General features: G+C 42.0%; 1 protein-coding gene across 1 annotated transcript in view; it reads right to left on the bottom strand.

Annotated features, from left to right (window-relative positions):
- The window catches only part of wdfy4 (WDFY family member 4), a 312072-nt gene that overhangs the window by 245173 nt on the left and 48660 nt on the right, over window positions 1-18239 (bottom strand). Inside the window, exons 12-15 of the mRNA XM_072583190.1 lie at window positions 15105-15295; window positions 10903-11516; window positions 6011-6101; window positions 875-1089 (exon numbers count right to left, since the gene is read on the bottom strand). Coding sequence (XP_072439291.1) covers window positions 875-1089; window positions 6011-6101; window positions 10903-11516; window positions 15105-15295 — 1111 coding nt within the window. The remainder of the gene's footprint in view (window positions 1-874; window positions 1090-6010; window positions 6102-10902; window positions 11517-15104; window positions 15296-18239) is intronic.

The following is an 18239-nucleotide window of genomic DNA, read 5'->3' as shown; positions in this document are numbered from 1 at the left end:
CTGAAGGCACAATACGATATCAAAAATGGCTTTTTTTTTAACTCCTCAGAGTGCAAGCATGTTTGGAACTATTGATGGACAAAGTTAAAAATCACATGTCACCAGGTTAGAGTCCAACAGGTTTATTTGGAAGTACAAACTTTCGGAGCGCTGCTCCTTCATCAGGTAGTTAGTGGGGCAGGATCATAGGACACAGAGTTTATTGTAAAAGATCAAAGTGTTATATAACTGATGCAATGTATTGAACAAACCTAGATTGATGTTAAGTCTTTAGTCACTTAGAATGGAGATGCAGGTTTAAATTGATTGATATGTAAATCTCAGAACTTCTTTCAAGTCACAGCCGTGAGATAAGTTAAGGTTTAATCAGTATCTTGAAAAAAAAAGGTGACATCTCAGCTCAGATAGTGCATTAAAGGTGTAAGGTTAGAGTCTGTCGGTATCCCAACCTGGAATCAGACTGGTTCTAATTGAAAAGTAACAACTTATAAAATGTCACATGGACTGACTGCCTACCGATTGTATGCTTTATGAACAAAATAGAATGTATCTGCAAATACAAAGTTGAGATGTCACCTTTTTTAAAGAAATTGATAAAACCTTAAGTTATCCCCATTCTAAGTGAGTAAAGACTTAACAGCAATCTAGATTTGTTCAATACATCACATCAGTTATATAACACTTTGATCTTTTACTAGAAATTCTGTGTCCTATAATCCTGCCCCACTAGCTACCTGATGAAGAAGCAGCGCTCCGAAATCTTGTACTTCCAAGTGAACCCGTTGCACTATAACCTGGTATTGTGTGACGTTTAACTTTGTCCACCCCAGCCCTACATCAGCAGCTCCATATCATATTGACAGACAGGCAGTACCTTAGTACTCGTGGCTCAACAGCTTGACAAGCCAGTTTCTCAAAGGTCCTGATGAGGGGCAAGTGTAACACATTGTCATTATCAGCCAATGGCTCCTTGTAGCGATTTATCAGGATGGTCAAAAGTCCAGATCCACACATAACCTGGCGGTTCCTTTCTGATTTGACGAGAGACAGAACGTAATCAGCCACTGCGTATTGCAGCTCCAGAGATAGCTGAAGGGAAAGAAGGCAAGTTTTTATCATTCGTGTAAACCATAACAGACTCGAGGCACCAAATGCCTACATACTATCATGCCTTCCCCCATAAGTAATTTTTGTTGCTAAATGGTACATTTAAGTCAATATTCAAACTAAATCAAAATTTAATGCAATCTAAAATATTAACTCTACAAGTGGATGCAAACTTTTAAAAATGTTACATTTCTTTCAAAGAGCTGTGAACTGCATAAATGGGTTAGAATCATACAGGTCTACAGCACAGATAAAGACCCTTCGGCCCATTGAGTGCGCACTGGTCAAAAGCAACCACTTAACTATTCCAATCCTATTTTCCTAGAGACAAAAAAAAACTGCAAATGCTGGAATTCAAGGTATTTAGCCCATATCCTTTTGTGGCTTGGCATTGCTAGCACATCTAAATATTTCTTAAATAGAGTCATACCGCATGGAAGATCGGCCCAACTCGTCCGTGCTGACCAGGTTTCCTAACTGAACTAGTCCTGTCTGCCTGTGTTTGGCTCATATCCCTCTAAACCTTTCCCATTCTTGTACCTGTACAGTCATGGATTCTGTAAAGGATACTGCCTCTACCACCCTTATGGACAGTGAGCTGCAGATTCCCACCACCCTCTGGGTGAATGAATCCTTACACATGAACAACAGCAGGTTCAAGTATCCATGCAGACCTTATATCTTATTGGGCATCAGGAAGTCAGATTACTTACCTAATGCCTCGCTACTCTGAGATGTGCTGCCATTTTTGCATAACAAATGGTTTCAGGTCAACTTCACAGAATAGCCTCTCTTCAATTTTGCTACCTCACTGCCTACTCTTTTGACACGTAATCCTTTTAATCAATGTGAAAATGCTACTAGTTTGTTTTGGAAGGCAAGCATTATTTTGTCTTAGGATTCTTATTTGTGGAAAAGATAGGACTGACCAGACCACAGCTTTGTTCTTCATGATCTACACTTTCTTTAAATGACCACTGTTTTCTGTCACCTAGCACATGTGCTAAAATCTTAATGTGGTTGTAATCTGCTCCACTTTGCAGAGGAACATTGTATCTAAGCAAGTGGCTCTAAGGAAATATGAAAAATATCTTTAGTTGTCAGATGGAAGTAAGAGCAAGTTCACTGTTGCGATTGAAAGAGGAAGGGAAGATTGGCAATGACAGGATAGAACCACTTCTTTGATTGGTATGCAATCTAAGCAGAGCTGTGTGCTAGGAGCCCAGACTGGGGGAAATGTACCTCATGTTGTATGAAGGGAACATATACTCTGTGTTAATAGCTCACAGAACGCATGTCAAACAAATTGTGTGTAAAATGACACACCAGACTAGATGCTAATCAGCAACTAATTATCCTTACATCATTGGTCAGCCATTTGTACCCATTATGGGATTCAGAAGTTGTGAAATACATTGAGATGTGGAAAACTGTGGTGAATTCTCCCAAACTACAGAAGTACTCTATTACGATATGGAAATTGGGATCTAAAAGATGAAACCACTTTACAGCTGGATCACGATTTTCTTTTATTTTAACAAACATAATAGTTAAATAAAGATTTACCTCTTTTGAGGGTTGAGATCCTTGTATTATTAATGAACTTGAACTGTATCTCACTGAGATATAATGGACTTCTCCTGAATATTGCATTAATACACACGTCATACCCACTTCCACTTTGAATGAATACCATGAATAGTATTTTACAATAGCTCAGCCTAGCTAAAACCAGCAGAATACTGGAAAAGACGGCTTTATACCTGACTAAAATGAAACTGATTTTCGTCATGTTCAGCATGTTGATTTCCTTTTCAAGTTAATATTAGATGTAAAGCAAAAAATAAAACAATTTCCTGAAGCATTTTTTAAAAAGATAGCTTGAATACATCTCAACAAATGTGGATATTATGTGTGTTCGACTGATTTACATCCAAAATAATAACTACATGCATATTAAATAACTACTATTTAGTCTAGTTGCTCTAATGCACATAACTTGGGCCACCTCTGCCAATGTTGAGTGTGTGTTGCTGGAAAAGCACAGCAGGTCAGGCAGCATCCGAGGAGCAGGAGAATCGACATTTAGGGCCAAAGCCCTTCATCAGAATTTGGGCTCCGGCCTGAAACGTCGATTTTCCTGCTTCTCAGATGCTGCCTGACCTGCTGTGCTTTTCCAGCAACACACTCTCAACTTTGACCTCCAGCATCTGCAGACCTCATTGGAGCATTGGCAGAGGTGGGAGACAATGAACTGTAGCAACAATACAAAAGGATACTGTTGCAAGTGGTGTCATTGGATTCACATTCTTATACAATTGATGTCTTGTTACCAAATGAAATTATCACACCTACACATTGGAAAGTTATGAAATTAAGTAATGATCTCGGTAGGTGACAGCAAGTCATGGTATGTCAATACGAGTAGGCCCTTCAGCCTCTTAAACCCATTCTATCAGATCATAGCTGTCATATATTGCAACTCCATTTACTTGCCTTTATTCCCAGTTCACCAATTTGATTCCTGAGATGGCAGGTTTGTCATATGATTGATTGCTGTATTGTTGTGAACATGTACCGACATATAGTGAAAACTATTGTTTTCTCTGTATGGTATGATCTTCTTGTGTAGCAAAGTGCATCAGGAAGGCAGAACAGAGTGCAGAATACAGTGTTACATCCACAGAAACAGAGATCTGAATTAACATTTGAGAGGTCCTTTCACAAGTCTGGTAATAGCAAAGAAGAAGCTGTCCCTGAATCTATTTGTACCTGCATTCAAACTTTTATGTCTGATGCCTGACAGAAGAGGTTGGAGGAGAGTATAACTGGGTTGGGAGGGGCCTTTGATTATGTTGGTTGCTTTTCTGAGGCAGTGGGAAATAAAGATGGAATCAATGGATGGGCTGGGTTGTGTGATGGACAACTCTCTGTCACCTCTTGCTGAGAGCAATTGCCAGATCATGCTGTGATGCATCCTGCTGTGCCTGAACTCACAGCAGTTTACAACAATGAGGGGACCTCACTGAAATGTATAATACTCTGAAAAGGCTGGGTAGACTAGATACAGAGATGGATTCTGGATTAGTGGTACTGGAAGAGCACAGCAGTTCAGGCAGCATCCAAGTAGCTTCGAAATCGACGTTTCGGGCAAAAGCCCTCCTGATGAAGGGCTTTTGCCCGAAACGTTGATTTCGAAGCTACTTGGATGCTGCCTGAACTGCTGTGCTCTTCCAGCACCACTAATCCAGAATCTGATTTCCAGCATCTGCGGTCATTGTTTTTTCCTAGATACAGAGATGGGGTTACCCCTGGCTAGAGGCGGGGCCCAATATACAGGGGTCACGGACTCTGGATTTGGGGACAGGCCATTTTAGTTGAGGAGGAATGTTTTCACATGGAGGACAGCAACCCTGTGAAATTCTCTGACAGAAGGCTCTGAAGGCCAGGCATTAAAGAATGAAATCGACATTTCCAGAGGCTAAAGGTGTCAAAGGTATGAGGAGAGTATGGCATTGAGATAAGGGATTAGCCATGTTGAATAATGCCATAGCCATACCCGCCGCTATTTTGTATGTTTTTATTCTGCATCCCCGGGCATTCTGATTCAATAAAAACAAGACAATCTCCAATTCCAATTAATCCTGAACTATAGTCTTCTGGGATAACACTTGCAAATTTCACTATTACTGTATACAGAAAAATATTTCTTAATTTGACTCCTAAATAGCTGAGCTCTGATTCTAAATATTTTAGCCCTTTCTTCGAGATTCCTTTGTGAGAGGAACTAGAATTCTTTTGCATCTAACCTATTGAATTCAATTCTGATTTTGCCCAATGCAAGATTAGCCTTCATCCTTCTTTCCAAACAGTAATACAGGTTAAGGTCAGCTGATCTCATCATTTTACCTTTAAGGCATGGTATCATTTTGGTGAATGTCCCTGTCATAGGAAGGAAATTGTGAAACTTGAAAGGGTTGAGAGAAGATTTACAAGGACTTTGCCAAGGTTGGAGGGCTTGAGCTATAGGGAGAGGCTGAACAGGCTGGGGCTGTTTTCCCTGGAGCATCAGAGGCGGAGGTCTTTCTGTTGGGGTACGGGAGTCATAAAGGGTGTAGGTTTAAGATGAGAGGGGCAAGATTTAGAAGGGATTTAAGGGCCAACATTTTCTTACAAAGGGTGGTGCGTGTGTGGAATGAGCTGCCAGAGAAAGTGGTGGAGGCTGCTACAATTTCAGCATTTAAAAAGCATCTGGATGAGTACTGTATATGAATAGGAAGGGTTTAGATTAGATTAGGTTCCCTACAGTATGGAAATAGGCTCTTTGGCCCAATAATCCACACTAACCGTCCGAAGGGTAACCCACCCAGATTCATTCCCCTACCCTATATTTACCCCTGACTAATGCACCTAACATTATGGGCAATTTAGCATGGCCAATTCACCTGACCAGCACATCTTTGGATTGTGGGAGGAAACCAGAGCACCTGGAGTAAACCTACGCAGACACGGGGAAAGTATGCAAACTCCACAGACAGTCATCCAAAGCGGGAATTGAAACCCACCCCTTGGTACTTTAAGGCAGCAGTGCTAACCACCGTACCACCCAGGTTAGAGGGATATGTGCCAAATGCTGGCAAATGGGACTAGATTAATTTAGGATACCTGGTCGTCAAGGATAAGTTGAACCAAAGGTCTGCACATTTCTATGACTCTAAATCCTTTATGGGGTCTGCTGCCTTTATGTAAATAGGATTCTTACAGCAAAGAAATTCAGTTCAGCTGTCTCACAAGAGTGACAAGTGAAGGAAAACAGTGCATTTGTCTGAAGAGTTTAAGACATGATTGGTTTTCATTCTCAGTTCTGATCATACACATCACAATGAAAGAGAGTGAGAGATACCTGAGGTATTCCTTCACAGCTTACGTTCGGTAAGAGATCCATCATAACGCAAATAGCTCCTGGATGGACGAGGGCAGAGTCCACAGCAAACCTTCCCAAAATTAAACACAAATTGGAGAATCCATGTCATGAGCTGCACATTTTAAATAATACAAGACAATGGGTTTCCAGGGAGTTGAGAGAAGCTAGTACTGAGATATCAAGAAAATCTGGTGTGACCACGTCTACCACTTCAATCTCTGATCTATCCACTAACTGAGCCCCTTATGCCAATAATGAAATCTCCCAAAGTTGATCTTTCCAAATCCAAAGTTGATCTTTCCAAAGGCATGAGCTACATTCCATGTCGGAGTGGAAAACTGGGCAGTTTTGGTTGGCCATTCAATGTTTAATGGCAGACTGCAGAATAGTGCTGTTGGCTGAATGGATGGTTTGTGATGCAGAGTGATGCCCCCCCAGTGTGGGTTCAATTCCTACAGGGGCTGAGATTACCATGAAAGACTTTCCTTCCCAAACTCTCCCCTCACCTGAAGTGTGGTGTCCCTCAGGTTAAATCACCACCCCTCATCTCTCTTTGATGGGAAAGCATGCCCTATGGTCTGGTAAGACTATGGAGATTTTACCTTTATGGAATAAGCCACACAAAAAATCTTTCAGTATGGCATGTATAACCTGTACAGTCAATCTTCCAACAGGAGGGCAGAACATTAATCTGCAACCAGAATTATCATCATTCCTAGCTAACTATATCTCTCAGGTGGCATTCTTAAAGTCCCCAAAGATATTTAATTATTTGACTAAAATATTCCAGTAAAGAAACTTTTAAAGTCAAAGTGAAGTGTTCAGTTTCATGCAATAACAGAAAGGTGCATTTATTTTGCGCCTCTCACAGCTTCAGAATTTCCCAAAGCACTTCGCTGACAATGAAGTACTTCTGAAGGTTAATTACTGGTGTAAAGAAAGACACACAGCAGCTGACTGACCCAGTAAAACAACAGAGTGGTAAAATCCAGCAAAACTGTTTTGGAGCTGGAACTTATGGAGCAAAGGGTTAAACCAGAACTTCAGAGTGTGAGGAAATTTTGAGAAACAATTGTTTGGGCAAGAGTTAGTAGTTGGAAGAAGGTGGGTCACCTAGGAAGAACCAGCACAGATTTCTAAAGAGGAAACAGCATTTAAATAATTTGCTGGAGTTCCTCTTGAACAGGGATGACGTGGTGTATGTTAACATCCAGCCACACAACAGACGTGAGGAAGATTATAGCTTGTGGAATTAAAAAAGGGACAGTAGCAATGTGAAGACAAAATGGATTCAGTGATGGAAGTCAAAGGAGAAAGGCTTATAGTGGAGTATTCCAGTGATTGGAATTGGGACCCCAGCTTTTCCAAATAGATATTAATGAGTTAGACCTTGGCATGCAGGGCAATTTCAAAGTTTTTTGAATGATAAAAAACTTAGAAGCATTATAAACCATGAGGAGGACAGTGCAGAACTTCAAAATTCGCAAAGTTGGTGGAGTCTGCGTTAATTGATAAATAAAGTTCAATGTGCAGAAGTGAGAAGTTATACATTTTGGGAGAAAGAAAATGGACAGTCAATGTAACAAAAGGGATATAATTCAAAAGGGGGAATGTGAGTGTATACATGCTCAGCAGATCAGTCAATGGGGCAGAACAGGTGGAGTGAGCCATTAACAATACATACAGTATCCTGGGTTTTATTATCGAGGCAGAGTATTAGAGCAAGGAGGTGATGGTGTATTTGGATAAGACAGTTATTAGACCTTAGCTGCAGTGCTATGTACAGTTCTGGGTGCCACACTTCAGGAAGGATTGATTGGAGGGACTGCAGAGAGACAGCAAAAGAGGTTTATGAGAATGATTGCAGCGATGGCAGGAATTAGTGATGATGAAAGACTGGAGAAACAGTGACTTTTCTCCTCAGGGAGAAGGTGGCCAACAGGAGAAGCTTTCATAATTTTGAGGGAGCTGGATAGAGTAGTTAAGGAGAAACTGCTCCTGCTAGTAAAAGTATCAAGGACAGGAGAACACAGATTCAAAAAATTCAGTTTGTAAATACAAAAGAATTTCTTCACACAATGAATGGTTCGGAATGCACTGCGTTGGAGTCAAAGTCGGCAGAGGCATTGAAGGGGGCACGGTTTCTACTTAAATAATCATTCAATCTGTACGAGTATGAGGAACTGGAATGACACTAAGTCATGAGGCTGAATGGCCTCCTACGTTGTAACAATTCTGTGGTTCAGTGAACTTTACAGTACTCTACAAATAGCTACTAGGCCTGTGAGTAAGCAGTTGTGCAACAACAAAGTCAGATGACTTGGAATTGGGACATGGATCCAAATAGTTCCAATGATGTCCCTTAGTCATATTCTAGTTATGTTGTTAGTCAAGGCGGAGGTAATATTTGATCCATTGGAGAATCAAGGGTTATAAGGAAAAGGCAGGGAAGTGGAGTTAACGATTATCAGATTAGCCATGATGTTATTGGATAACGCAGCAGACTCAATGGCCTACTTGCTATTTCTTTTCTCAAAGAGGAGTTGGAGCATGGAATGCACTGCCTGAAACAGTAGTAGACTTGCCAACTTTAAGAGTATTTAAATGTCATTGGATAGACATATGGACGATATGGAATAGTGTAGGATAGATGGGCTTCAGATTGTTGCGCCGACCTGTGAAACCATCGAGGGCTGAAGGGCCTGTACTGCGCCATAATGTTCTATGTTCTATGTTCTGCTTCTACATCTTATGGTTTTATTAAAGTCTGCTTCACTGACCCCACTGTAGACCTGACTTTAATATGGAATTAGAATTGGCCAGGACACTGGAGAAGGCAATGTGTCAGAAACCAAGTCTGGAGAGGTACAACAACACAGAATCTCACTGTGCACTCAGTTACCTGGGCTGCCAATTCTGTATCAATATCAAAGTAACAGTATAACTGCAAGGCCTCAGGTTTGAGGATTGTGAATGATTATACATCATTCGCATAAACAATTCATAGCCATTTGATCAAATAATGAACCAGTCTCCAGTGCAATCACTTTGAGGTGTAAAGGTTTACAAATAAACATTCCAACCTTTGCGTAATCAAGCTTTTGTCAAAATTATTCAGACTTCCAGACTCTTACACGAGTCCTACTCTTTGGGGGTTGTGGGAGGGCGGGGGGGCAGAGCACACAGTTTGAGACAGTAGCCTCAGTGAGTTCTTTCTTTTAGAGCAGCAAAGTTTCCAACAAGAGCCAATTTGAGAATCTAAAGTCCAGTGACTCTGAACGATCCAAACTGCTAATGTCAAATTGAATCAGAATTCACTTTAGCTTGCCACTCATCGCAAAGAACAAATCTTCCGAGATGAGCCTGGGAAGTTAGATTAGATTAGATTAGATTAATTACAGTGTGGAACCAGGCCCTTCGGCCCAACAAGTCCACACCGACCCGCCGAAGCGTAACCCACCCAGACCCATTCGCCTACATTTACCTCTGCACCTAACACTACGGGCAATTTAGTGTGGCCAATTCACCTAACCTGCACATTTTTGGAGTGTGGGAGGAAACCAGAGCATCCAGAGGAAACCCACGCAGACACGGGGAAAATGTGCAAACTCCACACAGAGAGTCAGTTCCTTACAAGGATGAACTGGAGTCTTATTAAATGAAGAAATTGAGTCCGTGCTTTGTGTACCTTTAATATTCCCCAACAAGAGGATTCATGTAACCATATCATTTCATTTTATGAAGCTCAGAATTTATTACAGAACAGGGGTCTGATTGAAAAAGGCTGGAGCATCAATCTCAAATGAGACAGCTCCAGGCTGGTAAGTTTTTTTAAAAATCAGCATAATAAAACCACCAAATCGGAAGAAGTTTCTCATACAGAATGATGAATAATGTCGAGAGTGTGGTGCTGCAAAAGCACATCAGGTCAGGCAGCATCCAAGGAGCAGGAGAATTGACATTTCAGGTATAAGCCCTTCATCAGGAATGAGGCTTGTGAGCCATGGTGGTAGAGATATAAATGGGAGGTGGGATGGGGCTTGGGGGAAGGTAGCTGAAAATGTGACAGGTAGATGGAGGTGGGGGTAAAGGTGATAGGTCAGAGAGGAGGGTGGAGCAGATAGGTGGGAAGGAAGATGGACGCGCACGAAGCAACCCCACCACCCTGTGGCCGAACACTTTAATTCCCCTCCCATTCTGCCAAGGACATGCAGGTGCTGGGCCTCCTCCATCATCAATCCCTAACCACTCGACGCCTGGAGGAAGAACGCCTCATCTTCTACCATGGGACCCTCCAACCACATGGGATTAATGTGGATTTCACCAACTTCCTCATTTCTCCTCCTCCGCACCTTATCCCAGATCCAACCCTCCAACTCGGCACCACCCTCATGACCCGTCCTATCCCGTCCATCTTCCTTCCCACCTCTCCGCCCTATCACCATTGCCTGCCTCCGATCTCCAGCATCTGCAGTCCTCACTTTCTCCCCATGATGAATAATGTGCTGAGCACAAGTTCTATACTGTCATCCCATTTACAAAGAAAGAGTTTGCAGGAGGAAGTGAGAGTGAATGAAGAAGTGATTGATTATCAATTAAAGCAGGAACATCCACCAGATCCACAGACAATTAATGTGCAGTTCAATAATTCCATTGATCAGAATAACTCTTATGCAGCATTATGGAATTAAATTGATGTACACTAAGAACTAACGGAGAGCTAAATGTTAACTACACAGTTCTACACTGAATTCTATAATTTCCAGAGCTGTTGCTTTTAATGGAAGCTTTTTAAAAGTGGTTGAATAATCTTCAAAACCCTACCTGTTGCTAGGGCCCTAAACACGGCTCATTAGTCTTCAGTATCCTACCTGCCTTCCAGATCAATTTTCAGAAGTTGTTCTGAAGGCTCAGCAATGGGGTCAGATGTGTCCTGATGACTCCCGGTTATCTGTGGTGCACCATGTTCATCATATGGTTCACTGTGACTTGTGGCAAGACCTTCTCTGGTTTGTTGAGTAGGACAAGGAGAAGACAAGGTGCCTTTGGCCATCCTGTCCAGAAAATCGAAAAGTTTAACACATTTCCTCAAAGGGGGTCTCATAGCCTCCGCAGAATCACGAGCTAAAGACAGGAACTGCTCAAACTTTCTGCAGGCATTGATGTCGAGTGGGCATTCTAGCGGCCCTCCTTCACTGCTGAAGCAACCGAAAAGCCGAAGATCTTCCATCATTTTGTCGAAGTGGCCCTGTGTTCTGAAGAAGTGACTATTGACAGGGTCAGAGTGCATGGCAACAGTAAGAGTGCACAGAGTTGTCTGGATGAGGTCCCAGATGTCACTCTGATCCACCGCAGCCCAGTTGCCTGAAGGTAGATCACACAACGCGCCTTCCATGTCTGCCAGCACTGACTGCAGTGCATTGAATCCTCCGGCGGTCCTGAATGCAGTCCGAGCTTTAGGAACTCCCAGCACTTTTAAGAGGGACTGCGGTGTAAAGAAAGACACATAGATTAGAGCACTGAAGTGCACATTGTCACAATGCGTTACTCAGTCAGAGATGAGCAGGATCCAAAACATCATCGCCGACAAACAGTACAGTGAGAAACATAATGTAATTTAGGAATATCTAAACTTTTTATAGATCAACAAATGCAGTCCTAGAGATGTACAGCACAGAAACAGACCCTTTGGTCTAACTCGTCCATGCTGACCAGATATCCTAAATTAATCTAGTCCCATTGGCCAGCATTTGGTCTGTTTTCATCTCAAACCTTACCCATCCAGATGCCTTTTAACATGTTGAAATTGTACCAACCTCCACCACTCCCTGTGGCAGCTCATCCCATACACACATCACCCTCTGCTGTGTATCAAATTGATTACAGAATATTAAACCACAGAAAGGAGACTATTTCAGCCATCAAGCCGATGCTCGCTCTTTGAGGTATCCAATGAGTCCCATTCCCCATCTTTTTTTTATATTGAAAGTTTGTGTTGAATAAACTTCCTCCACCCTTTCACATCACAACGGGCCACGCAAGAATATTTCTCCTAATTAGCACTCCTTTCTTTCTGGTCCGTTGTCTTAAACTGGAGCTCTTTGATTACTGACCCACCTGCCAGTCTATTCCTGGGCAAGGAGACAGATTCAGAAAATGTGGTGACAAACAACACACAAAATACATTATTGTCATTCAAATACTTATGAGAGCTACAGGTTAAGAGGAGGATGGATTTAATAAAACCAAATAGAAGTAAAACAAATGTTTTTGACATCTTTCAGCAAAGGCCATAGATAACCTTATTGTTACAGCCCTTAATACAGTTACATTTTAATCCTTGGTGACTTAATATTCCTCTGGCTTCAATCTCTAAAACACAAACTGAGTTATGCATAAGCAAATTTACCTCCCTTCCTGTAATTTGATACAGCACACAATTTTCAACATGTCAACCTTGGAGTTTGGAGGCATAATGATATTTATTTTGGGTTAGCAGCTAAATATATATTAGCAAATCAATCTGACTTTGTACATAACACAATAAGGATCCTGAGGGGCAGAGATAATAAATTCAGTCGCTTATTATATATTATGACTGCCTCACAATTCATCAAAATTAGATGCACTCACTAGATTTAGGCTAATAAATCAGCTTAATCATATAAATACATATTTTATATGTGTAAAATTATAATCTGCTGTTTATTTACTTGCACCAAAAATGCAAACTGTAGGCCACAAACAATATCAATTTAAGCTGGATTTTCATTGCAAAATTTGTCATACCCCTACTTCAAGACTTTGCATTTATATTGTGCTTTTCATGACTCAGGGACCTGTTTCCATTTCTAAAACATTGCTCTAATTTGTCACATCTGTCTGAGTTCATTTGATGCTGAAATCCTCATTCAGGTCTTCATTAGCTCAAAACCTAAACATACAATGCTCTTCTGGCTGGCATCATAAAACCTACCGTATGTAAACTTTGAGGTTATCTTAAACCCTGCAGCCTGTGTGCTAATTCACAGCCCTGATGCAGGGCTCTTGCCCGGAACGTCGATTCTCCTGCTCCTTGGATGCTGCCTGACCTGCTGTGCTTTTCCAGTAACACACTCTCAACGGTGTGCACTTACGATGCTCTCTGGATGAATATGTTGCAGGCTGCACAGGTTTAATAATTACTGTCGCTTTGTTCACCAATCACCCCAAATCACAATGGGCAGACCAGCAAACCATTACAATGTCACAAAAACTCAAATACCCCCTTTCCTGAAATAATGGGATAGGGGGGTTGGGGGGATACCATTATTATTTAATTTATATGCTTATATTTAACGCTATTAACTATTTCCAACTTTGATTCCTTATTAAAGGTATCCCTTGTTTTGCACTCTGCACATGTTCTCAAGTGCTAAACTAAGAAATATTTAACAAAACATAGCCATAAAATTCTTAAAAGCTCTTCTGACTTATCTCTAGCCACCTTCTTGCTCAGGGCTTCCCTCTACCTTGCCATGAGCAAGTGAGGGAGTGGGGTGGGTGGGGGCAGGAAGCAGTGGAGGGGACAATCCTGAGAGAAGTGGCAATTTGTTCAAAAGGGAAGAGGAAGCATGTTCAGAAACCACATTGAAACAAACAAAAATGGAGGCAACACTATTTGGGAACACCCCTATCTTCCAAGCCATGCTAAACTGAAACCACACCAAGTGTGAGAATAACTCAGAGAGCATACCAACTCTGTGTAATAACAATGGCCCTGGCAATTTGATTAGCTGTGTTCTCGATGAACAGTGGAACACATTCGATGGGCTGAACAGCATATGTCTTAGGTTGGATGTGAATTAACAAAATCCTGGGTCACTTTAACTCACTCTGCCTGGTGGAGTCCCTCTGGATCAGGTGAAATATTCATTCTACATTACACTCAATGGAAGGCAATTCTAGCTTAGTGAAGACTGGATGCAAGATTAAGTGTTAAACCCAACCTGATTTTCATCGCAAATTGATTCACAAAGCAATAGTGGCATGAGGTGAGATTAACCTTCCAACTGATCCATGAGTTTCTCACCCAGATTACAGAATTGAACCCTTGGTGACAGCTGTCAAGAAGCCCATTGTTGCCTCCTTTGGATTAGGCCCAACACTAAGATCAGTGATGTAAGCATTTGACCTTCGGCTCTCTTCAAGATCAATTACCTCAGGGACAGAAAGCCTGGCCATCCCACCCCTGACCTCACTGCCCTCACAGCAACTGGCGAACAAGAAATGGTCAATGCACAATTGTGACCGATCTGTGCCAGGAGCAATGTTAGCCAGTATCACACCCACCAGTGGCTCCAAATCAGCAAGGGACACAGCTGAGCACAGGCAGGTGAGGCAAGGCTGGAATGGGATTTTCTGCTCTGGGACACGGGGGAAGGGAAGGTTAGAAGAAGCAGTGGGCAAGTGGAATCGATGTTCCCCCAACTACGAACCTCAACTTCCCCTGAGGCTGACTCCCTCGAGCAGGATGAGAGGCCCTCTCAAGCAAATGGTACAGGGTTTTGGTCCATCAATTGTGACAGGAAAAGATTTGACCAAGCTCTGAGGGCAGGACATGCAGTTTTGTTTAGATCCAAACTCACCTCTGGGGAGGTAATTGAATTCTGCCATCAGAGTTTGGTCAAATCTTTCCCCTTTGAGTAAACATACTGGTTAGCAATCAAGGAGGAAATTCCTGATAAAGAGCTAATGCTTGAAACGTTGATTCTCCTGCTCCTCGGATGCTTCCCGACCAGCTGTACTTTTCCAGAGCCATACTTTTTAAATCTGGTTAACAATCAGAAAACACCCAAAGAATCCAAAAGACTCAGTTCATCTTCCTTTGCCTGAAATATTTGTGCATTCACATTGCAAAATTAATCATTCTATGCCTCAACATTTAAAAAGGTTCCCACTGGGATAGGAAATAGAGTTGCCTAAATTTATTACCACATTACTGGGTTCAGTCAGACGCAGATAGAAAAACAGTGCAATTTCTCATTCTGTTCATTTGCATCCAAGCAAAGGTGGCAATTTCAAATGGAGATACCTGCAGAAGGTCAAGTTTCAGCACTAATTCCGTCTGAGTTGCTGAGCACAACACTCCAATGACTACTCGCATGTACTCCTCCGCATTCATAATGAATATCTGCTCCAAGATGCTCAGCGCATGGCTTCGATAGAACTGGTCATCGAGAAAAATCTTGATATAGGGAACCATCCCATATTCTCGGAGAATCACTAAACAGAAAGGGGAAAGGTCAGTCAGACTTGCATGGCGTCTTTTGACAATGAAAGGCAAGGTCATTAATGATATGGTTGTAGTTATAATGACAAACCCATAGAGTTATAGGTTAATTACATACATGTACAGTCAATTCTGCGAAACCCGTGTTACTTAAACACAAATTGGCTTTGACGTGATTGAAGAATTTAGACTGTTATTTGTCGAACACAAACTTTTCTTACCTGTATGGGCTATAACACAATTCCGACTCCATTAGTTTAAATTGTGTGATTATCCTATAAAGTGAGATCACATGAGAGTGCAACTATCACATTACATCAGAACCAAATGTACACACACACACAACTGGCAAAAGTCAATCACTTGCCCACAGAGGGGAGATATTACCTGGTGAAAGACCAACAGAGCCATGGATAATTCATTTTATTTCAAGACAAGACCTTTGACATTAAGGATTCTAGGTAATCGAAGGTGGAGTACAGGAAAAAAAATTGCGGCAGTAAGATCGGCTCCTGTTTTTTTTAGATTACTTACAGTGTGGAAACAGGCCCTTCGGCCCAACAAGTCCACACCGCCCCGCCGAAGCGTAACCCACCCATACCCCTACATCTACATTTACTCCTTACCTAACACTATGGGCAATTCACCTGGCCTGCACATCTTTGGACTGTGGGAGGAAACCCACGCAGACACGGGGAGAACGTGTAAACTCCACACAGTCAGTCGCCTGAGGTGGGAATTGAACCCGGGTCTCAGGGGCTGTGAGGCAGCAGTGCTAACCACTGTGCCACCGTGCCGCCCATAAGGTACTTTTTGAGGTACCTTAGGTGATATCCTTGAATTTCAGGAACAGTAATTACTGTTGGATATACTGGGGCATTGTACTGGAACTTTGGGGGAACAAAAAATTAGAACAATGGCATTTTAAAGAGGAGGAGGACAGACAAAGGCAGTGACCACACGGTCAGAGAAAGAAACCGACACTGCTAACTGACACAGCAGTGAATCTGCACAGTTACTGCCTTTGTGTTAGAGTTCAAGTATCACTTGACATCGGAGTGCATGTAGGAAAAATTAACAAACAGTGAAATTCACAGCTGATATTGGAGGAACCTGTATGGGAGAGCTCACAGCACAAGGGCAGGCAAATCCATATTTTTAAGTGTAACCTTGCCATAAATCTACAATAGTGAATAGAGTGGATTCTTTCCTGATGATATGTTTTATTGAGATCTGTCTCTTGATTAAATTTAAAAAATATAAACCATAAGTATTAAGTTAGCACGGAGCACTGTTTTTTTTTACAGCAATAAGACGGGGCTATTTTCTGGATCTGAAGATTGTGAAGGACCAAAGATGGCATTTAGTGATGTGCTCTTCCTGTCACATGTTGGAGTTTAGGGAGAGTTTCCATGCTACTGATGATAATGCCTGCAGGAAGTGTCTTTGGTCGTGAATCCTATCAGATCGCATGGATCATTTGGAGCGGCAGTTAGAGGCAATAAGGAATTTACAGGAGCTTGGGGCGTGATGGATGGATGGCAGTTATAGAAAGGGAGAAAAGCTGCAGATTCATTCAGTCAGATAGATGGGTTGACTTCAGGAAAGGTAGGAGGAGTAGGCAGGTAATGCGGGAGATTCCTGTGGCTATCCCCATCTCAAACAAGTATGCTGTTTTGGAAAATGTAGGAGGTGATGGATTCTCAGGGGAATGTAGCATGAACAGCCAAGTTTCAGGTACTGAGAATGGCTCTAATATGATGAGGGGTACATCAGGTTCCAAACAATTGACTGTGATAGGGGACTCTCTAGTGAGGAAAAAGATCAATCCAAGACTGGTACAGTTGGGAAAAGAAGTGAGTCAAATTGTCAGGGCAGGCAGAGAACAAGGTAAGACTGATAAATTAAACTGCATTTATTTCAATGCAAGAGGCCTAACAGGGAAGGCAGATGAACCCAGGGCGTGATTAGGAACATGGGACTGGGATATCATAGCAATTACAGAAACATGGCTCAGGGATGGACAGGACTGGCAGCTTAATATTCCAGGATACAAATGTTATAGGAAGGATAGAAAGTGGGGGGGGGGGGGGGGGGGGGGGGGGGGGGGGGGGTGCAAGAGAGGAGGGGAAGTGGCATTTTTGATAAGGGATAGTGTTACAGCTGTACTGAGGGAGGACATTCCTGGGAATACATCAAAGCATGTTATTTGGGTGGAATGGAGAAAGAAAAAAAAGGGATGATCACCTTATTGGGATTGTATTATAGACTCCCCAATAGTCAGAGGGAAATTGAGAAACAAATTTGCAAGGAGATCTCAGTTATCTGTGAGAATAATAGGGTGGTTATGGTAGGGGATTTTAACTTTCGAAACATGGACTAGGACTGCCATAGTGTGAAGGGTTTAGATGGAGAGGAATTTGTTAAGTGTGTACAAGAAAACTTTCTGGTTCAATATGTGGATGTACCTTGGAGAGAAGGTGCAAAACTTGACCTATTCTTGGGAAATAAAGCAGGGCAGGTGACTGAAGTGTCAGTGGGGGAGCACTTTGGAGCCAGCAACCATAATTCTATTAGTTTTAAAATAGTGATGGAAAAGGATAGATCAGATCTAAAAGTTGAAATGCTAAATTGGAGTTTGGCCAATTTTGAGGGCATTAGGCAAGAACTTTCAAAAGCTGATTGGGGGCAGATGTTCGCAGGTAAAGGGACAGCTGGAAAATGGAAAGCCTTCAGAAATGAGATAACAAGAGCCCAGAGATAGTATATTCCTGTTAGGATGAAAGGAAAGTCTGGTGAGTTTAGGGAATGCTGGATGACTGGAGAAATTGAGGTTTTGGTTAAGAAAAAGAATGAAGCATATGTCAGGTATAGACAGCAGAGATTGAGTGTAAAGGCAGTAGGAATTTACTTAAGAGGGAAATCAGGAGGGCAAAA

This window comes from Chiloscyllium punctatum, chromosome 13 (genome assembly GCF_047496795.1).
Source record: "Chiloscyllium punctatum isolate Juve2018m chromosome 13, sChiPun1.3, whole genome shotgun sequence".
Taxonomy (NCBI): domain Eukaryota; kingdom Metazoa; phylum Chordata; class Chondrichthyes; order Orectolobiformes; family Hemiscylliidae; genus Chiloscyllium; species Chiloscyllium punctatum.
The sequence above is the reverse complement of the archived record's forward strand: the minus strand, read 5'-3'. Positions and strand labels throughout refer to the sequence as shown.